This window comes from Elephas maximus, chromosome 3 (assembly GCF_024166365.1).
Source record: "Elephas maximus indicus isolate mEleMax1 chromosome 3, mEleMax1 primary haplotype, whole genome shotgun sequence".
Classification (NCBI taxonomy): Eukaryota; Metazoa; Chordata; class Mammalia; order Proboscidea; family Elephantidae; genus Elephas; species Elephas maximus.
The window spans coordinates 29,618,542-29,643,874 of NC_064821.1; the positions used below are offsets into that span (position 1 = coordinate 29,618,542).

Sequence of the window (25,333 nt, forward strand, 5' to 3'; positions counted from 1 at the left end):
CCGAACTAAAAACCCATTGCTGTTGAGTCAATTTCAACTCATAGCGACACTATAGGACAGGGTAGAACCACCCCATAGGGATTCCGAGGCTGGAATCTTTATGGAAGCAGACTGCTACACCTTTCTCTCCCAGAGCAGCAGGTGGGTTCAAACCGCTGACCTTTCAGTTAGCAGCTGAGCACTTAACCACAGTGCCACCAGGGCTCCTCGCTTTGATAATTAGGAGCTCACATTTTGCCCTATGCTGGCAGTCTTTCCTTTTAAGCTGCACACCAGACTCAAAAGCAAACCTGTGCTGAGAAGATGGAGAGAGCCCTGAGCTGGTGGCCCAGGAGATTCACAATTGACCCAGGAGGCCTCCTCGCCTCTGCCTTGAGGAGCCAAGACTGCAGGAGAGAGAAGTGGGAGGTTGCCTGCAGGCAGGGCCTTTGCCTGTCAGGCATGCAGAGGCTACTTCTAGGGTAAGCGCAAGACTACTAGAGGAGAAACAAACAAACAAACAAAAATCCAAACGTGTTGCTGTCAAGTCGACTCCAATTTATACAACAGAGTAGAACTGCCCCATAGAGTTTCCAAGGGCTTCTAAGGAGGGGACTCAAACGGCCAGCGTTTCAGTTAGCAGCCAAGTGCCTCAACCATTGGCACCCCCCAGGGATTCAAACTGCCAGCCTTTTGGTTAGCAGCTATAGCTCTTAGCCACTCTACCACGAAGGCTCACTAGAGGAGAAGTATATTTTAAATAGGTACAATATTCACGTGGTTCCAGAGTAAAAAGGCCCAAAATGTGGACAGAGAGAAAAGCTTCCCTCCCACCCCAGCCACCCAGTTCCCCTCCCCTCTGACAATAAATTGCTAGTTTCCAGTGTATCCTTCCAGAAACATTCTAGGCATATAAAAAAAACCCTAGACTGTTGCCATCAATCCCGACTCATAGCAACCCTATACGACAGAGTAGAACTGCCCCAAAGGGTTTCCTAGGCTATGATCTTTAATGAAGCAGGCTACCACATCTTTCTCCTGAGGAGCAGCAGGTGGATTTGAACAACTGACCCTTCGGTTAACAGCTGAGCACTTAACCACTGAGTCACCAGGGCTCCTTATACAAGGAAGGGTGACGTATTCCCCTCCTTAACCTTCACCCCACATGAAATGGACCACCCTTCTCCTTTCACTTAACAATGTAACCTGAGGGTTATTCTGTATCAGGAAAAGGTGGCTTTCAAATCAGCCTGTAGGTAGACAGGATTTCAGCAGGCAGGGGTGACACTGGGGTGGAGGAGGGTAGAGAAACTGGCTGAAGGGCGAGCATGTTCGTGGAATGGTGGGAGGTGAAAATTAAGTTGGGACTGGACATCCAAAGACTCAGTATGCCGCTCAAATGCAGGGAACTATTTTCGGGTCAGTGAGAAGCCTTTGAGGCCATGGCGGCTTGGAGTGGCAGGATCCTGGGGTCACTGCCGATTTCTGATCTATTAGTGATAATATTATTTGTAGTAAACTGTATGTTGTTGTTGTTAGGTGCTGTCGAGTTGGCTCCGACTTATAGCGACCTTATGTACAACAGAACGAAACACTGCCCAGTCCTGTGCCATCCTTACAATTGTTATGTCTGAGCTCATTGTTGCAGCCACTGTGTCAATCCGTCTTGTTGAGGGTCTTCCTTTTTCTCACTAACCCTCTACCAAGCATGATGTCCTTCTCCAGGGACTGGTCCCTCCTAACAACACATCCAAAATGCGTGAGATGAAGTCTCACCGTCCTCACTTCCAAGAGTACTCTGGCTGTATTTCTTCCAAGACAGATGTGTTTGTTCTTCCAGCAGTCCATGGTATACTCAATATTCTTTGCCAAGACCATAATTCAAAGGCATTAATTCTTCTTCAGTCTTCCTTATCCATTGTTCAGCTTTCGCATGCATGTGAGGCAATTGAAAATATCATGACTTGGGTCAGTTCCCAGAGTGACATCTTTGCTTTTTAACACTTTAAAGAGGTCTTTTGCAGCAGATTTGCCCAACGCAATACATCATTTGACTTCTTGACTGCGGCTTCCATAGGTGTTGATTGTGGATCTGAGTAAAATGAAATCCTTGACAATGTCAATCTTTTCTCCACTTATCATGATGTTGCTTATTGGTCCAGTTGTGAGGATTTCTGTTTTCTTTATGTTGAGGTGTAATCCATACTGAAGGCTGTAGGATTTGATCTTCGTTGGTACTTCAAGTCCTCTTTGATTTCAGCAGGCAAGCTTGTGTCATCTGCATACTGCAGGTTGTTAATGAGTCTTCTACCAATCCTGATGCCTCTTTCTTCTTCATATAGTCCAACTCGGATTATTTGCTCAGCATACAGATTGATGCACTGATGCACACCCTTCCTGACCTTAAACCACTCAGTATCCCCTTGTTCTGTTCGAACCACTGCCTCTTGGTCTATGCACAGGTTCCTCATGAGCACAGTTAAAGTGTTTTGGAATTCCCATTCTTTGCAATGTTATCCATAATTTGTTATAATCCACACAACCGAATGCCTTTGCATAGTCAATAAAACACAGGTAAACATCCTTCTGGTATTCTCTGCTTTCAGTCAGGATCCGTCTGACATCAGCAGTGATATCTGTGGTTCCACATTCTCTTCTGAATCCAGCTTGAATTTCTAGCAGTTCCTTGTTGATGTACTGCTGCAGCCACTTTTGGGTGATCTTCAGAAAAATTTTACTCGCATGTGATATTAATGATATCGTTTGATAATTTCCACATTCTGTTGGATCACCTTTCTTTGGAATGGGCACAAATATGGACCTCTTCCAGTCAGTTGGCCAGGTAGCTGTCTTCCAGATTTCTTGGCACAGATGAGTGAGCACTTCCGACACTGCATCTGTTTGTTGAAACATCTCAAGTGGTATTCCATCAACTCCAGGAGCCTTGTTTTTCACTAATACCTTCAGTGCAGCTTGGACTCCTTCCTTCCATACCATCAGTCTTGATCATATGCTACCACCTGAAATGGTTGAACGTCAACAAATTCTTTTTGGTATAGTGACTCTGTGTATTCCTTCCACCTTCTTTTGATGTTTCCTGTGTCATTCAATATTTTGCCCAGAGAATCCTTCAAAATTGCATTTCGAAGCTTGGATTTTTTCTTCAGTTAATTCAGCTTGAGAAATGCTGAGCGTGCTCTTCCCTTTTGGTTTTCTAACTCCAGGTATTTGCACATTTCAGTATAATATTTTACTTTATCTTCTTGAGCTGCCTTTTGAAATCTTCTGTTCAGCTCTTTTACTTCATCATTTCTTCCATTTACTTTAGCTAGAGCAAGTTTCGGAGTATCTTCTGACACCAATTTTGATCTTTCTTTCTGTCTTTTTAATGACCGTTTGCTTTCTTCATCTGTGATGTCCTTGCACAGCTCATCTGGTCTTCAGTCATCAGTGTTCAATGCATCAAATCTATTCTTGCAATGGTCTCCAAATTCAGGTGGGATATACTCAAGATCGTATTTTGGCTCTCGCAGACTTGTTTTAATTTTCTTTGGCTTCAACTTGAATTTGCCTATGAGGTCTGTTCTGCAGTCAGCCTCTGGCCTTGTTCTGACTGATGATATTGAGCTTTTCTGTCGTCTCTTTCCACAGATGTAGTCAATTTGATTCTCGTGCTCTCCAGCTGGTGAGATCCACATGTATAGTTGCCATTTATGCTGTTGCAAAAAGGTATTTGCGATGAAGAAGTCATTGGTCTTACAAAATTCTGTCATGTGATCTCTGCCATCATTTCTATCACCAAGGCCACATTTTCCAACTTCTTTTGTTTCCAACTTCCGCATTCCAATCACCAGTAATTATTAAGGCATCTTGATTGCATGTTTGATCAATTTCAGACTGCAGAAGTTGGTAAAAATCTTCAATTACCTCATCTTTGGCATTTTTTTTTTTTTTTTTTTTGCTTTAGTGGCTGTTGTGTAAATTTGAATAATGGTTGTACTAACTGGTCTTCCTTATAGGTGTGTGGATATTTTCCTATCACTCATAGCGTTGTACTTCAGGATAGATCTTGAAATGTTCTTTTCAACGATGAATGCAGTGCCATTCCTTTTCAATTTATCATTCCTGGCATAATAGACCATATCATTGTCCAATTCAAAATGGCCAATACCAGTCCATTTTGGCTCACTAATGCCTAGGATACTGATGTTTATGCATTCCATTTCGTTTTTTCACGATTTCTAGTTTTCCTAGATTCATACTTCATGTTCTAATTATTAATGGATGTTTTCAGCTGTTTCTTCTCATTTTGAGTCATGCCACATCAGCAAATGAAGGTTCCAAAAGCTTGACTCCATTCATGTCATTAAGGTCGACTCTGCTTTGAGGGGGCAGTTCTTCCCCCGTTGTCTTTTGAGTGCCTTCCAACCTGAGGGGCTCATCTTCTGGCACTATATCAGACAGTATTCCATTGTTATTCATAAGGTTTTCACCGGATAGTTTTTTCAGAAGTAGCCTGCCAGGTCCTTCTTTCTAGTCTGTCTTAGTCTGGAGGCTCCACTGAAACCTGTCCACCAAGGGTACCCTGCTAGTGTTCCAAATACCGGTGGCAAAGCTTCCAGTATCACAGCAACATGCAAGCCCCCACAGTATGACCGACTGACAGATGCATGTAAATTGTATGCATAGGGTCAGATGGTGGTGGTGTATATTCTGGTGAGGGAGATGTGGGGAAACAGAGGATTGTAGGACAGTATGATGAATAGCTACCTCTCTGGGTGAAAATTGGGGCTGTTCCACAAGCTTTCCCAGAAGAGGCTCTGTCCTTGAGAAGTGCCTCAAAGGTCATTCAGGCAAGCTCAATAAGGAAAAGTGTCCAGACAGAGGGAAGAGGATGTATAAAGCCAGGACAAAACTAACTTCCTGATTCCCACACTCCATCTCACCCCACTCCCCTTAACTGCTCTACCCGCACTGAGTCTGTGGCATCCTCATCCAGTCCGATACCCAGAACTCATTTTGAATTGACTCCTTTCCTCATCCCTCAAATGCCATCCATCAATAAATTCTGGAATCTCTCTCTAAGGAGACCTGAGCCCATCTAATGCTCACAAACCCCATGGCTACAACCGAGAGCCCCCCACCATGTCTCACAGGCACCTCCCAAAGCTCCCAGCTTTCAATTCTTACCCTTTCACTGCTGCCTGAGAAGAATTTTTCCATCACAGACCTCACCCTGTCCCTCCTTGCTCACACACCTCCCATGGGTCCCTAGTGTCCTCAAGTCCCAGTTTCAGTCAGGCATTTCAAGTTTTGCATGACTTGACCCTGCCTGCCCAACCTCATTCACATCCTACTGTATCATTATTATATACAGCAACAAAGGCAACAATAACAATGCTACCCCTCTCTGTAGAGGGCCTGCACTATGCAAGGCCTAGTGTCATGCACTTTACCTGAAGAATTTAATGCTCACAACAGCCTTATCTCCATGTTACGCAAGGGACTGAGGTTCAGAGGGACCTGCCCAAGCTCACCAGCCTGGACATGAACTTAGTTCTTTCCAACTGCAAAGGTTGGGATTAACCAGCACTCTCCTGCCTCCAGGACAACCCCAGACCTCACCACGGGACTCAGACTGTTCTGTGCTTTCTTCCTGGAGGGCCCTCACCTCCATCCCACCTTTCCAAAGCTTTGCTCTTGGACTCACATCAGATGTCACCTGCTGCATTAGGTCTCCCCAGTGGTGTGTGAATCCTTACCTCTTCTTCTCTGGGCCTGGCTACTCCAAGACCAGGAAGGGTGAGCCCTGTGAGCCACCTTGGGTGGCTTCTCAAGGCCGCTTTGCTAGGGCATGAGTGGATGAAGGAGGAAGAAGCAGATGAGGGGCAAGGGTGGCAAGAACCTGAGTGAGAATGGGAGTTAGTGTGGCCCTGTATTTCAGGAATCCAGCCAGTGAATCTTTTGATATGGTTCAGCAGAAGAGTTGGTGCCATTTCTGAGTTATACATTGGTGCCCAAAGGAAAAAGCAGCCTAACAGTCACCCCCTCCCCCGGGGCTTGTGGGTGGCATTTTAATGGCTCTGGTTTGCAACAGCAGCAGGAGGATGGAGAGGCAGTGGTTCACCCAGCCCATGGTGGAGGGTGCTCCGGCTCTGAGGTGGACGTCTCTACCACTCCACGAAGGGTTCCATCTGACGGAGGCTAGAAAAGTGCGGATCTCCATGGGCTGCAGCGTGATGGCAGCAGAATCCAAGGAGGAGGCAGGGGTATGGAGGTCGGGATCTGCGGTTGCAGAAGGAGACAAGGAGTGAAGGTGGCATCTACCCTACTGCCTTCCCCGTAGTGGATTGGCTCCCCCAAGCCTGGACACAATCTTATACCCTCAAAGCGCCTCTGGAGCTCTGACACCCCAGATCCTCAATCCCTGTTCCTGAGCCTGGTCAAAAAACCAACCCTCCGCCTGCCTTCACACTGCAGACACAGCCCTCAGACCCTTATACACCTCCCCTGGGCATCTACACTGCTTCCCGACGGTCAAGCTCCTTCCGCCCGTGGCTCCCACCCGTGTTCGGCGTCCACTGGAGCCTGGAGGCACGATCCCAAGGCTGGTTGGCCGCTAGCGTGGTCTCCTTCAGGTGGGTGATGGTGAAAGTGGAGAACAGGTTCTGTGGGCAGTGAACGGGCCGGGTGAGTGGAGGCAAAGTAGGTTTTCCCTCAACTCTTTTTTCCTTCCCACCTCAGCTCGGCTCACCCTCAAGTCCAAGGTCACAGGGGAGCTCATGTTGCCCTCTGAGTCCTCCCCGACGGCGAACTGGTGCTCCAGGCGCAGCAGCAGGGTCCTGCGGCCCCAGCGGGCCAGGGTAAGCAGGCGCACAGCAGGAGGCAGCTCCCTGCGCAGTCCGGAGAACTGCAGAAAAGAACGCGGCGGGGCTCAGCCCCAGAGGGGTGGGGTTCAGCCAGGGAGAGGTGAGACCCGGCAGGGGGACAAACCGCTCAGCCTGGGTGGGGCGGGACTTAGTAGTTGTCAGTAGGCGGGGCTAGGCTTATTCACCGAAGAGGCGGGGCCTAGGAAAAGGGGCGTGGTTGACTCGACTTGGGTCCAGGTGCAGCTGAAGATTGAGTAGGGAGGTGCTGTGCTGAACTGGGCACAGTGGGTTTGGGGCGTCTGTCTGAGATCAGAGCTCAGTGAGGTACAGAGCCCAAATACAGCAGTCTCACTTTGGAGGTGGAGGGGTGGCACTTAGCCCTGACAAGCTAGGACTGAAGCACAAAAGGAACGGGAGGTCAGGCCGCGAGGTTGAGCAGGGAGGGTCAGGGAGGAGCGCAGGAGAAGGAAGGGGATGAGAAGCGCAGGGCGGAGACGGGGGCGGGCCGAGCTTTGTGATCAGAGGGGCGTGTCTTGGGCCAGAGGGAAAGTGTGCATGGGGGGCAGGGCCAGGATGCGGCTGAGCCCAGATTGGGGGAGCTGAGCCACAGGGGCGTTGAGGGACTTCAGGTAATCAAGAGGGATGCTGCACAAAAAGAAAAGATCTTTGATGGTTATGGGGAGAGGGCTGAGGATGGAAAAATACTAAATAGACAATAGACAAGTGGTGTAAGACAGTACACAATACTGGGAAAGCCAGCACAACTTGTACCAGGCAAGGCCATGGAAGCTCCACAGACACATCCAAACTCCCTGAGGGACGGAATGGCTGGGCTGAGGGCTGTGGGGACCATGGCCTCAGGCAACAATTAGCTCAATTGTTATAACATAGTTTATAAAGAAAATGTTCCACATTCTACTTTGGTGAGTAGCGTCTGGGGTCTTAAAAGCCTGTGAGCAGCCATCTAAGATACTCCACTGGTTTCACCCCTTTGGGAGCAAGAGAGAATGAAGAAAACTAAAGATACAAGGGAAAGGTTAGTCCAAAGGACTAAACGATCACAAATACCAAGGCCTCCACCAGACTGAGTCCAGTACATCTAGATGGTGCCTGGCCACCACCACTGACTGCTCTGACAGGGATTACAATAGAGGGTCCCAGACAGCTGGAGAAAAATGTAGAACAAAATTCTAACAAACAAGCAAAAAAAAAAGACCAGACTTATTGGCCTGAAAGAGACTGGAGAAACCCCAAGAGTATGGCCCCCAGATGCTCTTTTAGCTCAGTAATGAAGTCACTCCTGAGTGTCACCCTTCATCCAAAGATTAGACAGGGCCATTAAAAAAAATGAGACTAAATGGGCACACCAGCCCAGGGGCAAGGATGAGAAGGCAGGAGGGGACAGGAAAGCTGGTAAATAGGGAACCCAAGGTCAAGAAAGGAGAGTGATGACGTGTAGTGGGGTTGGTAACCAGTGTCACAAAACAATATGTGTAGTGTTTAATGAGAAGCTAGTTTGTTCTGTAAACCTTCATCTAAGGTACAATTTAAAAAAAGCGGGGGGGGGGGGGGGCGCAGATCTAGGCCCACAGGGTGAAAACCACATCAGGGTAAAAAGTCAAGTCCAGGATGTTTTTGGGGGTCCAGACACGTGGAGAGGGACTGATCAGGAAATGGACAGCCTCCATCCTACCAAGTTCCCACCCCTATTCTTACCGCGGGCGGAAGGGCAGTCCCTTCCTCACCCCCCTCACAAACTCGCACATTCTTTTCCATGTCCACAATCCTTTCTCCTTTCGTCCCTTCTTTCTGTTTATTCCCTCATGCTGGGCATCTCTCACCGTTCTGCGTCTGTTGCCCGGGTGGGTCCAGGGGGCGCCACCGCCATGGGCAAACACCACCTGTGGGGCCAAGACTTCTTTTTCTGCTAGCAGGCGGTGCCCGACGGCAGCAGCCTGGGTCGTGTCCAGTAGGACGAGGTGTCGCCCTCGCACCTGCAAACCCTTGAGGTCCTTGCCCGGCTCCAGCAGCTGCTCACCTACACCGTATCCGTCGACTGACCACAACCTCCGGTGTACCTGGTGGAAGATCAACCATGGAAGAGGTGAGAACCTGGGAGAGGATGTGACCAGACGAAGGTCTGGTGGAGGCAGGGACCTATCTACGGAAAATAGGCCTATGGCAATTAGTTTTACATTGCCCAAAGTGATCTCTCACAGCTGGCAATGGAAACTGCTGAAGGCCAATAGACACTGCTTATTTGCATGCCTCCTCAAGAGGTGCCTAGGGCACGGGCCCTACTGCCATATCTTAGTTACACCTCTGGCCAGAGGTTCCTGGCTGGAACATTGGGGAGGGGTTAGGGAGACCAGGAGATGAATTAAAAACCTCACAGGACTGCAATAAAAGTCTGGTAGCAGAACCAGGAAGAAATAGGAGTCAGATCAAGAGAGTCAGGACAGTGAGGACACAAGCACCTAAGGTAGGGGCTGCGAATGGACAAGAGTCCTGGGCAGGACTGGGCAGGGAAGACGTAAGAAGTGGCCTAGAGAAAGGAACAGCATGAGTATGAAGGTCTCATCCTAGAGGAGTTGGTCCAAAGATCTTAGTTTACAGTCCACCTTCTGTGGGGTGCACCTGGTAGACAAATGAGAGAAAAAGTGGTCAAAGTCCAGTAAGGGGATCAAGGTGGGAACTGGGTACCAAAGTTGGAAAGATCATAGGCCAGCTGGGCCAACTTGAGTAGACAATGACAAGTGTGTGGGGGTGGAAAGATGCAAGTGGAAACTAGTTTAAGGCCAAGTGGGGACTCTGGAGAAGGCCTGGTGGGAGGATCCTGACTTGGGACTCTGATCTACTCACCATGAGCTCCAAGGAGCCATCACTCAGGCTACTGCCCCCTTGGGAGCGGTCGGTCAGCACTGTCAGCTGTATGTTCCCATCCTGAAACATGAGAGTATCTGGGTAAGAAGCATTCCTACGTGCCTGCTCTTGCCCATGGGAAGGGCACAGAGGAGGTGCACCTATGGATACAGGCTTGAAGTACACAGGATGAGGGTCGGATCCCCAGTCTGGGGAATGGGAAGGTGAGATGCATTGTGGAGGTCAGGTGGGGGTTTCAAGAGTACCGTGATATAAATGCGACTGTTGACTGGGTAGTAGTTTCCTGCCACTGGCTCAGTCTGGTTCAGGTTCCAGGTGGGTCTGTAATCCCGCCTGGAAACAGGTGGAGGAAGTCTGGCAGGACTAGTGATCAAGTCCCCTTCATCCCTCTCACCTCCTTCCTCCAACATTCATTTGATAAACACACATACCCCTACCGCTCTCTAGGCTCAGTCATGCCATAGGCCACCCTCTGCCCTACAGTGTCCCTGCCTGTCCCCACCTTCTCTCCAAGATCTCCCGACCATTGCTGTCTGTGTAGAAACGTCCATGTGTCTCCAGCGTTGTGTCAAAGCGACTGATGACTTCCTTTCCAAAGCCAATTCTGAGACAGATTGGATGGCAAGAAGTTTAACCCCACACAAGCCCCACCTTTCCCATGGCCTCCCTGTCATCCGGCCTGTGCTCACTCACTCTGGAGGTATTGGCCCCACTGTCCACTCCAGTTCCAGGTGCCTCTGTCCTGGGTATAGACGAACCACTTGGGAACACCAGGCTGAGAATTTCTGGTGCACCTCCTGCACTAAGGCCGTCTGTGGGCACATGGGGACAGATAGAGACTGTAGTAAGCCATACCCTGAGCAGTGTGGAGCCCCATAAAGTTCCTTCTCAGCTGTGAACTCTGAAAAGGCCCATCTCATAGTCAAGAACACTAATGGCCCTAGGCTTTCTGTCCTAAGTTTTGCTCATTGTCCCCAATGATCTCAGTTCCCACTGCCCATGGAATAGGTATGCTTTATTGACTTCTAAATGATATAAAATTACTGCACATACTTAAAGTGCACAAATTATAAAAATCTGACATATATATACACCCATGAAGCCATCATTTCAGTGGTTTGGGTAATGAAAATTACCTCCTGATTCTTGGGTATCCTGTCCCAACTTGTTCCTCATCCACCACTAGTCTTCTATGTCATTATAAATTTTTCATTTTCTAAAATTCTCATAAATGGAATCATATAGTGTATACCCTGTGTTAGGCATTTTTCACTCAGCATGATTATTTTGAGAGTCATCCAATAATTTTTTAAGTGGAATAATACTCCATTGTATGATGGATATATTAAAATATATTTATCCACTCATCTGTTGATGGGTGTTTGGATTAATTCAGTTTTGGGGTGTTAAAAATATAATTCCTATGAAAGTTCAAGTACAAGTGTTTGTAAGGATATATGGTATCATTTATCTAGGAAATTTCATTTTATTCCATCTAGGAGTAGAATGTAGCCCTGGTAGTGCATTGGTTAAGAGCAGGTCAGCAGTTCAAATCTATCAGCCACTGCTTGGAAACCCTACCTGTCCAATAGGGTCGCTGTGAGTCAGAATCCACTCAGTGGCTACAGGTATGGTTTTTTTTTTTTTTTTTTTGGTAGAAGTAGAATAGCTGGGTGTTATGGTAGATGTATGTTTAACTTCTGAAGAAACTGCCAAAGTGTTTTCCAAAGTGGTTGTTCCATTTTACATTCCTGCCAACGGTATATGAGCATTCCAGTTGCTCCATATCTTCACCGACATTTTATATTAGCCTTTACAATTTTAGACTTCCAAAATGCTGTAGTGGTATCTCATTGTGCTTTATGTTTGCATTTATCTGATTAATAAATATGTGGAGCACCATTTCATCTTATTTGCCATGGATAGTCAATGGTGAAGTGTTAGTTGCATTGTTTGTTTACATATTGCTACTTTTTACAGTTCTTTATATATTCTGGGTATGAGTATTTCATTAGATATGTGATTTGTAAATATTTTGTTGCAATCTATGGCTACTCTTTAAATTTTCTTAGTCTAAGAAGGCAGAAGTTCTTAATTTTGATGAAGTTTGATTTCTCAAAAACATTTTTTAACTTCCTGTATTTTTATCATATCTATGAAAAATTTACCTAACCTAGGGTCAAAATGGAGCTCTGGTGGCACAGTGGTTAAGAGCTCGGCTGCTAACCAAAAGGTCGGCAGATCAAATCCACCAGTCGCTCCCTGGAAACTCTGTCCTATAGAGTTGCTCTGAATCAGGATCCACTCGACCACACCTAACAACAACAGCAAAGATAAAAATGTTAAAAAGCAAAGATGTCACCTTGAGGACTAAGGTACATCTGATCAAAGCCATGGTGTCTTCAATCGCCTCACATGCATGTAAAAGCTGGACAATGAATAAAGAAGACCGAAGAAGAATTGATGCCTCTGAATTATGATGTTGGAAAAGAATCTTGAATATACAATGGACTGCCAGAAGAACAAACAAATCTGTTTTGAAAGAAGTACAGCCAGACTGGGTCTTACAGACAAGAATGGTGAGACTTTGTCTCACATACTTTGGACATGTTATCAGGAGGGACCAGTCTCTGGAGAAGGATACAACACTTGGTAAAGTAGAGGGTCAGCAAAAAAGAAGAAGATCTGCAATGAGACGGATTGACACGGTGGCTGCAACAATGGGCTCAAGCATAACAACTATTGTGAGGATGGTGCAGGACTGGGCAGTATTTCCTTCTGTTGTATATAGGGTTGCTATGAGCCCAAACCTACTTGACGGCACCTAACAACAACAACAAGGTCAAAATAATTTCACCTGTGATTTCTTTGAGAAATGTTATAATTTTAGGATTTACATTTGTATCTGTGATCCACTTTGAGGTAGTTTTTTGTGCATGATGTGAAGCACAGATCCAAGTTCCTTAGTTTTTCCATATGCATATCCTATTGTTTAGCATTACTTGTTGAAAAGACAGGATTTTCTACTGAATAATCCAGTTTTGTAGTAAAATCACTTCACCACATACGTATGGGTCTTGGTGATGTAATGGTGAAGAGTTCAGCTGTTAGCCAAAAGGTCGGCAGTTCAAATCCACCAGGCATTCCTTGGCAACCCTATGGGGCAGTCCTACTCTCCCCTGTAGGGTCAGTAACAGTCAGAATCAACTCAATAGCAAGAGGTTTGGTTTTTTGTGGTTATTTCTGTATACTTTATTCCATTCCATCAATCTATTTGTCTATTATTAGGGCAAAATATTAGTCAGTGGTAAGTCCTCCAATGTTCTGTTGTTATCCCTAAAGTTTTCATTGGTGAATTTTCAGAAGTAGTTTGCCAGGCCTTTCTTCCTAGTCTGTCTTGGTCTAGAAGCTCCACTGAAACCTGTCAACTATGGGTGACCCTAATGGTATTTGAAATTCAGTGGCATAGCTTCCAACATCATAGCAAGACACATGCCACCATAGTACAACAAACTGACAGACGAGCGGATATGCACATAACACAACCCTGTTTGCCAAAAATGAAGAAGCACTTACTGATGAAGCTAAAGGACTACAGCCTTCAGTATGGATCACATCTGAATGTGAAGAAAATGCGTATCTCCACAACTGTCAATAAACGACATCATGATCAATGATGAAGAAACTGAAGTGGTCAAAGACTTCATTCTACTTGGATCAACAATCAATGCCTGTGGTAGCAGCACTCAAGAAGTCAAATGATATAGTACACTGAATAAATCTATTGCAAAAGGCCTCTTTAAAATCTTGAAAAGCAAGGATGTCACTTTTCCTTGTAGAGTCAGTTACTGCCTTTTAAAGATTTTAAAAATAAAGTCTTTAATGTATGAAGTACATTACTGTATGAATGTATGAAGTGTGAATCTAGGAATACCATGGCTTTAATGTACGAATGTATGAATTATGCATCTAGGAAAATTGGAAGTCATCAAAAATGAAATGGAATGCATAAAGATCAATATCCTAGGCATTAGTGAGTTGAATTGGACTGATACTGGCCATTTTGAATCAGACAATTATATGGTCTACTATGCCAGGAATGATAAATTGAAGAGGAATGGCATCACGTTCATCATCAAAAAGAACATTTGAAGATCTATCCTAACATACAACGCTGTCAGTGATAGGAAAATATCCATATGCCTACAAGGAAGACCAGTTAGTACGACTATTATCCAAATTTACCCACCATCATGGATTTAATTTTGTCCCCCAAAAATATGTGTATCAGTAGTCAAAACAGCCTGGTACTGGTACAACAACAGACATATAGACCAATGGAACAGAATTGAGAACCCAGATATAAACCCATCCACATATGAGCAGCTGATATTTGACAAAGGCCCAGTGTCAGTTAATTGGGGAAAAGATAGTCTTTTTAACAAATGGTGCTGGCATAAGAGGATATCCATCTGCAAAAAATGAAACAAGACCCATACCCCACATCATGCACAAAAACTAACTCCAAATGGATCAAAGACCTAAACATAAAGTGTAAAACAATAAAGATCACGGAAGAAAAAATAGGGACAACATTAGGAGCCCTAAAACAAGGCATAAACAGAATACAAAACATTACTAAAAATGACAAAGAGAAACCAGATAACTGGGAGCTCCTAAAAATCAAACACCTATGCTCATCTAAAGACTTCACCAAAGGAGTAAAAAGACCACCTACAGATTGGGAAAAAATTTCCAGCTATGACATCTCTGAACAGCGCCTGATCGCTAAAATCTATATGATTCTGTTAAAACTCAACCACAAAAAGACAAACAACCCAATTAAAAATTGGGCAAAGTATATGCAAACGCACTTCACTAAAGAAGATATTCAGATGGCTAACAGATACATGAGTTAACAGATACATGAGGAAATGCTCTCGATCATTAGCCATTAGAGAAATGCAAATTAAAACTATGATGAGATTCCATCTCACTCCAACAAGGCTGGCATTTATCCAAAAAACACAAAATAATAAATGTTGGAGAGGCTGTGGAGAGATTGGAACACTTCTACACTGCTGGTGGGAATGTAAAATGGTACAACCACTTTGGAAATTGATCTGGCGTTTCCTTAGAAAGCTAGAAATAGAACTACCGTACCACCCAGAAATCCCACTTCTCCGAATATACCCTAGAGAAATAAGAGCCTTTACATGAACAGATATATGCACACCCATGTTTATTGCAGCACTGTTTACAATAGCAAAAAGCTGGAAGCAACCCAGGTGTCCATCAACAGATGAATGGATAAATAAATTATGGCATATTCACACAATGGAATACTACGCATCGATAAAGAATGATGATGAATCTGTGAAACGTTTCACAACATGGAGGAACCTGGAAGGCATTATGCTGAGTGAAATTAGTCAAACACAAAAGGACAAATATTGTATAAGACCACTATTGTATAAGATCTTGAGAAATAGTTTAAACTGAGAAGAACACATTCTTTTGTGGTTATGAGGGGGGGAGGAAGGGAGGGTGGGAGAGAGTTATTTACTGATTAGATAGTAGATAAGAACAACTTTAGGTGAAGGGAAGGACAACACTCAATACAGGGGAGGTCAGCACAACTGGACTGGACCAAAAGCAAAAATGTTTCCTGAATAAACTGAATACTTTGAAGGTCAGTGGAACAAGGGCGGGGGTTTGGGGACTATGGCTTCAGGGGACATCTAAGGCAATTGGCAAAATAAATTCTATTAAGAAAACATTTTGCATCCAACTTTGAAGTGTGGTGTCTGGGGTCTTAAACGCTAACAAGCGGCCATCTAAGATGCATCAATTGTCCTCAACCCACCTGGATCAAAGGAGAATGAAGAACACCAAGGTCACAAGGTAATTATGAATCCAAGAGACAGAAAGGGCCACATGAACTAGAAACTACATCGTCCTGAGATCAGAAGAACTAGATGGTGCCTGGCCACAACTGATGACTGCCCTGACAGGGAACACAACAGAGAACCCCTGAGGGAGCAGGAGAACAGTGGGATGCAGACCCCAAATTCTCATAAAAAGACCAGCCTTAATGGTCTGACTAAGACTAGAAGAATCCCGGTGGTCATGGTCCCCAAACCTTCTGTTGGCCCAGGCCAGGAACCATTTCTGAAGCCAACTCAGCAGACATGCAATGGACTGGACAATGGGTTGGAGAGAGATGCTGATGAGGAGTGAGCTACTTGCATCAGGTGGACACTTGAGACTATGTTGGCATCTCCTGTCTGGAGGGGAGATGGGTGGGTAGAGGGAACTAGAAACTGGCAAAATGATTACGAAAGTAGAGACTGGAAGGAGGGAGCGGACTGACTCATTAGGGGGAGAATAAGTGGGAGTATGTAGTAAGGTGTTTATAAGTTTATATGTGACAGACTGACTTGATTTGTAAACTTTCACTTAAAGCACAATAAAAATTATTTAAAAAAATAAAAGGTTGTATTTAAAAAAAGTGTATCAATTGGGCTGGGCCATAATTCCTGGTATTGTGTGATTTTCCTATAAGCTGTAAATCCTGCCTCTGTGATGTTAATGAGGGAGGATGCGTGGCAGTTGGGTTAGTGAGGCAGGACCCAGCCTACAAGATTGGATTGTGTTTTGAGGCAATCTCTTGAGATATAAATGAAAGAAGGGAGCAAAGAGACAGCAGGACCTCATACCACCAAGAAGGCAGTGCCAGGAGCAGAGCGTGTCCTTTGGACCTGGGGTTCCTGCTCAGAGAAACTCCTAGTCCAGGGGAGGATTGATGACAAGGCTGACAGAGACAGAAAGCCTTCCCCTGGAGCTGACACCCTGAATTTGGACTTTTAGCCTACTTTACTGTGAAGAAATAAATTTCCCTTTGTTAAAACCATCCACGTGTGGTATTTCTGTTATAGCAGCACGACGTAACTAAGACACCCACCGATCACTAAGGCCAAAGATAAAGAAACTGAAGATTTTTACCATCTTTTGCAGTCTGAAATTGATCAAACATGCAATCAGGATGCATTGATAATTACTGGTGATTGGAATGCAAAAGCTGGAAACAAAGGATTGGCAGTTGGAAAATATGGCCTTAGTGATAAAAATGTTGCTGGAGATCACATGATAGAATTTTGCAAGACCAAGAATTTCTTCATTGCAAATACCTTTTTTAACCAACATAAAATGGCAACTATACACATGGACCTCACCAGATATAATACACAGGAATCAAATCAACTACATCTGTGGAAAGAGACGATGAAAAAGCTCAATATCATCAGTCAGAAAAAGGCCAGGGGCTGACTGTGGAACAGACAATCAATTGCTCATATGCAAGTTCAAGATGAAACTGAAGAAAATTAGAACAAGACCACGAGAGCCAAAGTATGACCTTGAGTATATCGCACCTGAATTTAGAGACCATCTCAAGAATGGATTTGACATGTTGAACACTAATTACCGAAGACCAGATGAGTTGTGGAATGACATCAAGGATATCATACATGAAGAAAGCAAGAGGTCATTAAAAAGACAGGAAAGAAAGAAAAGACCAAAATGGATGTCAGAAGAGACCCCGAAACTTGCTTTTGAACATCAAACAGCTAAAGTGAATGGAAGAGATGGTGCAGTCAAAGAGTTGAATAGAAGCTTTCAAAGGCAGCTGGAGAAGACAAAGTAAAATATTATAATGAAATATGCAAAGATCTGGTTTTCTAACCAAAAGGGAAGAGCACACTCAGCATTTCTTAAGCTGAAAGAACTGAAGAAAAAATTCAACCATGAGTTGCAATTTTGAGGTATTTGGTGGGCAAAATATTGAATGACAGAGGAAGCATCAAAAGCAGATGGAAGGAATATACAAAGTCACCCAAAGGACTTGGTCGATGTTCAGCCATTTCAGGAGGTAGCATGTGACCAAGAACCTATGGTATTGAAGGAAGAAGTCTATGCTGCACTGAAGGTATTGGTGAAAAAAAGGCTCCAGGAATTGACGGGATACCAATTGAGATGTTTCAACAAACAGATGCAGTGCCAGAAGTGCTCACTCATCTATGCCAAGAAATTTGGAAGACAGCGTCCGGGCTAACTGACTGGAAGAGATCCATTTTTATGCCTATTCCAAAGAAAGGTGATACAACTGAATGTGAAAATTATTAATATCACACCTAAGTAAAATTTTGCAGAAGACCATTCAAAAGCTGTTCTGGCAGCACATTGACAGGGAACTGCCAGAAATTCAAGCCGGATTCAGAAGAGGACATAGAACCAGGGATATCAGTGCTGATGTCAGATGGATCCTGGCTGAAAGCAGAGAATACCAGAAGGATGTTTACCTGTGTTTTACTGACTATGCAAAGGCATTCGACTGTGTGGATAACAAATTGTGGATAACATTTCAAAGAGTAGGAATTCCAGAACACTTAAGTGTGCTCATGAGGAACCTGTACCTAGACCAATAGGCAGTCATTCGGACAGAACAAAGGGATACTGTATGGTTTAAAATTAGGGAAGGTATGCATCAGGGTTGTATCCTTTCACGATACTTATTCAATCTGTATGCTGAGCAAATAAGTAGGGAAACTGGACTATATGAAGAAGAACATGACATCAGGATTGGAGGAAGACTCACTAACAACCTGCGCTATACAAATGACATAACCTTGCTTGCTGAAAGTGAAGAGGACTTGAAGCACTTACTGATGAAGATCAAGGACTACTGCCTTTGGTATGGATTACACTTCAACATAAAGAAAACAAAAATCCTCACAACTAGACCAATAAGCAACATCATGATAAACAGAGAAAAGATTGAAATTTTCAAGGATTTCATTTTACTTGGAACTGCAACCAGTGCCCACGGAAATGGCAGTCAAGAAATAAATGATGTATTGTATTGGGAAAATCTCTGCAAAAGACCTCTTTAAGGTGTTAAAAAGGAAAGATGTAACTCTAAGGACTAAGGTGCACCTGACTGAACCCATGGTGTTTTTGGTCACCTCGTATATATGCAAAAGCTGGACAATGAATAAGCAAGAATTGATGCTTTTTAATTATGGTGTTGGTGAAGAATACTGTATATACCATGGACTACCAGAAGAACGAACAAATCTGTATCGGAAGAAGTACAGCCAGAATGTTCCTTATAGGCAAGGATGTCAAGACTTCCTCTCCCATAAATAAAATAAAATTTATTTATTCTCACATACTTTGGACATATTATCAGGAGGTACCAGTGCCTGGAGAAGGACATCATGCTTGGTAAAGTAGAGGGTCAGCAAAAGAGAGGAAGGCCCTCAATGAGATAGGTTGTCACAGTGGCTGAAACAACGGACACAAGCATAACAACTATTGTGAGTATGGGGCAGGGCCAGGCAGTATTTCATTCTGTTGTACACAGGGTCACTATGATTTGGAACTGATTCGACAGCACCTAACAACAACAACAATAATAAAAGATGTTAAAAGCTTGAAAATGGCCTTCTAAGATATCGTTCTCTACTTGTCATGGATTGAATTTCTTCTTCCAAAAATATGTGTCAACTTGGTTAGGGCATAATTCCCAGTATCGTGTCGTTGTTCTCTATTTTGTGATTGATGTGATTTTCCTGTGTGTTGTGAATCCTACCTCTGTGATGTTAATGAGGTGGAATAGATGGCATCTATGTTTGTTTTTTTTTTATGTTAATGAGACAGGACTCGATCTACAAGATTGGATTATGTCTTGAGCCGGTCTCTTTTGAGATTTTTTACATAAAAGAGAGAAGCGAGCAGAGAGACAGGGGGACCTCATACCACCAAGAAAGCAGTGCCAGGAGCAAAGCATGTCCTTTGGACATGGGGTTCCTGCGTGGACAAGCTCCTAGTCCAGGGGAAGATTGATGAGAAGGAGCTTCCTCCAAAGCCAACAAAGAGAGAAAGCCTTCCCTTGGAGCTGATGCCCTGAATTTGGACTTCTAACCTACTTTACTGTGAGGAAATAAATTTCTCTCTGTTGAAGCCATCCACTTGTGGTATTTCTGTTATAGCAGCACTAGATAACTGAGACGCTACTCGTCTGGAGCGAAAGAGAAAGAAAGAAACCAAAAACACAAAGAAGAAACTAGTGCACAGGACAAATAGTCTACACGAACTACGAATTCATCTGCCCTGAAACCAGAAGAATTAGATGGTGCCTGGCTACTACTACTGAGCATTCTAATCGGGGCCACAACAGTTGAACCCTGATAGAATGGGAGGAAAATGTGAAACAGAACCTCAAATTCCTAAGGAGAACCCCCCCCCGCCAAACAAAATAGACTTACTGATCTGGTTGAGACTGGAGGACTCCCTGAGGCTATTGCCCTGACATATTCTTTAAACCTTGAACTGAAACTAACCCCTGAGGTCACCATGTAACTAAATCACAGATTGGCTCTCAAAATAATAAAAAATCACCTATATGAGACCAAATGGTCAACAACTACTTTAAAACAAAGATGAGAATGTAAAGGGACAGAGATGCTAGGTTACTGGAAACAGAACAACCAGTACAGAAATAACGGGAATGTTCACTCATTGTGAAGAATGTACCCAATATCACTGAACAATCTGTGTAGCAATTGTTGAATGGGAACCTAAACTGCTGAATAAGCCCTCACTGAAAACACAATAAAATATTATGAAAAAATAATAATAGAAAACTTTTTTTTAATTAATCCAAGTAGTTATCGTTTCTGGTACTCTTTGTTCCTTTGTGTGTATCCTGATGTCCATCTTGGTATCATTTTCCTTTTACTTCAGAAATTCCTTTGGCCTCTCTTTTAGAGGAGAAGGCAGCTCTTCCCCAGTCATCTTTTGAGTGCCTTTCAACCTGGGGGGCTCATCTTCCAGCACTATATCAGACAATGTTCTGTTGCTACACATAAGGTTTTCACTGGCTAATGCTTTTCAGAAGTAGACTGCCGGGTCCTTCTTCCTAGTCTGTCTTAGTCTGGAAGCTCAGCTGAAACCTGTCCTCCATGGGTGACCCTGCTGGTATGTGAATACCAGTGGCATAGGTTCCAGCATCACAGCAATACACAAGTCCCCACAGCACGACAAACTGACTTTAATGACGTGGATGGAGTAAAGCTTTTGGGACCTTCATTTGCTGATGTGGCACGACTCAAAATGAGAACAGCTGCAAACATCCATTAATAATCAGAGCCTGGAATGTATGAAGTATGAATCTAGGAAAATTGGAAATCGTCAAAAATGAAATGGAACACATAAACATCGATATCCTAGGTATTAGTGAGTTGAAATGGACTGGTACTGGCCATTTTGAATCAGACAATCATATAGTCTACTCTGCTGGAAATGACAACTTGAAAAGGAATGGTGTTGCATTCATTGTCAAAAAGAACATTTCAAGATCTATCCTGAAGTACAACGCTGTCAGTGATAGGATAATATCCATACGCGTACAAGGAAGACCAGTTAATATGACTATTATTCAAATTTACGCACCAACCACTAGGGCCAAAGATGAAGAAATAGAAGATTTTTATCAGCTGAAATTGCTCGAACATGCAATCAAGATACATTGATAATTACCGGCGATTGGAATGTGAAAGTTGGAAACGAAGAAGGATCAGTAGTTGGAAAATATGGCCTTGGTGATAGGAACAATGCCGGCGATCGAATGATAGAATTTTGCAAGGCCAATGACTTCTTCATTGCAAATACCTTCTTTCACCAACATAAACGGCGACTATACACATGGACTTCGCCAGATGGAACACACAGAAATCAAATTGACCACATATGTGGAAAGAGACCATGGAAAAGCTCAATATCATCAGTCAGAACGAGGCCAGGGACCAACTGTGGAACAGACCATCAATTGCTCATATGCAAGTTCAAGCTGAAACTGAAGAAAATCAGAGCAAGCCCACGAGAGCCAACATATGACCTTGAGTATATCCCACCTGAATTTAGAGACCATCTCAAGAATAGATTTGGCGCATTGAACACTAGTGACCACAGACCAGACGAGTTGTGAAATGACATCAAGGACATCATCCATGAAGAAAGCAAGAGGTCACTGAAAAGACAGGAAAGAAAGAAAAGACCAAGATGGGTGTCAGAGGAGACTCTGAAACTTGCTCTTGAGCGTCGAGCAGCTAAAGCAAAAGGAAGAATTGATGAAGTAAAAGAACTGAACAGAAGATTTCAAAGGGCGTCTCGAGAAGACAAAATAAAGTATTATAATGACATGTGCAAAGAGCTGGAGATGGAAAACCAAAAGGGAAGAACACGCTCGGGGTTTCTCAAGCTAAAAGAACTGAAGAAAAAATTCAAGCTTTGAGTTGCAATAGTGCAGGATTCCATGGGGGAACATATTAAACGATGCAGGAAGCCTCAAAAGAAGATGGAAGGAATACACAGAGTCATTATACCAAAAAGAATTTGTCGATAGTCAACCATTTCAAGAGGTGGCATATGATCAGGAACCGATGGTACTGAAGGAAGAAGTCCAAGCTGCTCTGAAGGCATTGGCGAAAAACAAGGCTCCAGGAATTGACGGAATATCGATTGAGATGTTTCAACAAACAGATGCAGCGCTGGAGGTGCTCACTGGTCTATGCCAAGAAATATGGAAGACAGCTTCCTGGCCAACTGACTGGAAAAGATCCATATTTATGCCTATTCCCAACAAAGGTGATCCAACCAAACGTGGAAATTATAGAACAATATCATTAATATCACACGCAAGCAAAATTTTGCTGACGATCATTCAAAAGCGGCTGCAGCAGTACATCGACAGGGAACTGCCAGAAATTCAGGCTGGTTTCAGAAGAGGATGTGGAACCAGGGATATCATTGCTGATGTCAGATGGATCCTGGCTGAAAGCATAGAATAACAGAAGGATGTTTAGCTGTGTTTTATTGACTATGCAATGGCATTCAACTGTGTGGATCATAACAAACTATGGATAACACTATGAAGAATGGGAATTCCAGAACACTTAATTGTGCTCATGAGGAACCTTTACATAGATCAAGAGGCAGTTGTTCGGATAGAACAAGGGGATACTGATTGGTTTAAAGTCAGGAAAGGTGTGTGTCAGGGTTGTATTCTTTCACCATACCTATTTAATCTGTATGCTGAACAAATAATCCAAGAAGCTGGACTATATGAAGAAGAACGGGGCATCAGGATTGGAGGAAGACTCATTTGCAACCTGTGTTATGCAGATGACACAACCCTGCTTGCTGAAAGTGAAGAGGACTTGAAGCACTTACTAATGAAGATCAAAGACCACAGCCTTCAGTATGGATTACACCTCAACATAAAGAAAACAAAAATTCTCACAACTGGACCAATGAGCAACATCATGATAAACGGAGAAGAGATTCAAGTTGTCAAGGATTTCATTTTACTTGGATCCACAATCAACAGCCACGGAAGCAGCAGTCAAGAAAGCAAAAGACGCATTGCATTGGGCAAATCTGCTGCAAAGGATCTCTTCAAAGTGTTGAAGAGCAAAGATGTCACCCTGAAGACTAAGGTGTGCCTGACCCAAGCCATGGTATTTTCAATCACATCATATGCATGTGAAAGCTGGACAATGAATAAGGAAGACCGAAGAAGAGTTGATGCCTTTAAATAGTGGTGTTGGTGAAGAATATTGAACATACCATGGACTGCCAAAAGAACAAACGAATCTGTCTTGGAAGAAGTGTGGCCAGAATGCTCCTTAGAGGCAAGGATGGCAAGACTGCCTCTTACATACTTTGGACATGTTGTCAGGAGGGATCAGTCCCTGTAGAAGGACATCATGCTTGACAGAGTACAGGGTCAGCGGAAAAGAGGAAGACCCTCAACAAGGTGGATTGATACAGTGGCTGCAACAATGAGCTCAAGCATAACAATGATTTGTAAGGGTGGCGCAGGACTGGGCAGTGTTTCGTTCTGTTGTGCATAGGGATGCTATGAGTTGGAGCCGACTCAACCGCACCTAACGACAACAACAACTCTTTTAGAGCAAGTGTGCTGATTATAAATCCATTAATTTTTTTGTGTGCCTGAACAAAGCTCTTACTTTTCCTTTCTTTTGGAAAAGTATTTCTGCTGGGTATAGGATTCTTGGTTATTTTTATTCTTTCAGTTCTTTAAGGTTGTTACTCCAATGTCTTCTGGTTTTCTTGTTTCTGATGAGAAATGTACTATCAACCTTATCTTTGCTTGTCTGTATGTAACGTGTCTTTTTCCCTGGTTGTGTTTAAGATTTCCCTTTGTCTTTGGTTTATCCCAATTTGATTATGTTGTGTTTTGGTGTAGATTTTTTCATTTATCTTGTGCTTGTGTTTTGTTGAACTTCCTGGACCTTTGGGTTTATGGTGTTCATCTAATTGGGAAATTTTGAGACCCTTAAGTGATCAATTTTTTTTTCTGTCCATCCCACCTTTTTGAGGAGACCGGTTATAAGTACCTATACCACTTGACGTTGTCCCACCGTTCACTGATGCACTGTTCATTTTTTCCATTGCATTTCTTGGGGTGTTTCATTTCAGATAGTTTCTTTTGGTGGGTGTTAAGTTCACTTATCTTTTCTTCTGCACCATTTGATCTGCTGTTTATTCCATCAAATGTGTTTTTCATCTGACTTTTTTTTATCTTTAGTAGTTTGATTTTTGTCTTTTAAAAAACCATCTCCCACATCTCTATTTAAAACACTGATTCTTTCTTCAAAACCCTTGAATATATTGAATGCAGTTATTTACTGTTTTTATTGTTCTCATTTACAAATTTTTTCATCTCTTAATGAGTTTTCCCCTTATATGGGTTGTATATGAGTGCATCTCTGCATACTTGGAGATTTTTATTTTATGCCAAATATTGAGATTAAAAAAAAAATTGTACTTTTGGTGACAATATATAAACAAAAATGCTCTCACTCAACAATTTCTACTTATAAAGTTCAGTGATATTGGTTATGTTCTTCACATTATATTAATGTTCTCATTGTATCTGTTCTAGTTTTTTCACTCCCATTAACTTAGATTCACTGCTCCCTAAACTTCTCATTTATACTTTAGAGTCACTATTGGCCATTTGGTCTGATATAGACAATTTTTTTTTTTTTAAGGAGTGCTGTCCTCAACAGTAACATTCTTCACTTTTTGATCTATACTGCTATTTAGTTTAAAGGTGTTTTCAGGGGATAGTTTCACTTCCAGGCTTAAAGAGTATCTCAGGACAATAGTATCGGGGATTCCCCCAGCCTCAAGGGTTCCCCCCACGTGTCTGTCAGTTTGTTGTACTGTGGGGACTTGTGTGTTGCTGTAATGCTGGAAGATATGCCACTAGTATTCGGATACCAGCAGGGTCACCCATGGCGGACAGGTTTTGGCTGAGCTTCAAGACTAAGACAGACTAGGAAGAAGGACCTGGCAGTCTACTTCTGAAAACAATTATCCAGTGAAAACCTTATGAATAGCAGTGGAACACTGTCTGATGTAGTGCCAGAAGATGAGCCCCCCAGGTTGGAAGTCATTCAAAAGACGACTGGGGAACAGCTGCCTCCTCAAAGTAGAGTCAACCTTAATTA

General features: G+C 43.4%; 1 protein-coding gene across 1 annotated transcript in view; it reads right to left on the reverse strand.

Moving 5' to 3' along the window:
• Positions 1–906: 906 nt before the first annotated feature.
• LOC126071207 (lysosomal alpha-mannosidase-like) overlaps positions 907–25,333 on the reverse strand; it is a 38,643-nt gene continuing 14,216 nt past the window's right edge. The window contains exons 17-24 of the mRNA XM_049875452.1: positions 10,425–10,543; positions 10,234–10,335; positions 9,977–10,064; positions 9,711–9,791; positions 8,690–8,926; positions 6,734–6,889; positions 6,545–6,647; positions 907–6,264 (exon numbers count right to left, since the gene is read on the reverse strand). Of these exons, the coding sequence (XP_049731409.1) occupies positions 6,014–6,264; positions 6,545–6,647; positions 6,734–6,889; positions 8,690–8,926; positions 9,711–9,791; positions 9,977–10,064; positions 10,234–10,335; positions 10,425–10,543 (1,137 nt within the window). The 3' untranslated portion in view covers positions 907–6,013. The remainder of the gene's footprint in view (positions 6,265–6,544; positions 6,648–6,733; positions 6,890–8,689; positions 8,927–9,710; positions 9,792–9,976; positions 10,065–10,233; positions 10,336–10,424; positions 10,544–25,333) is intronic.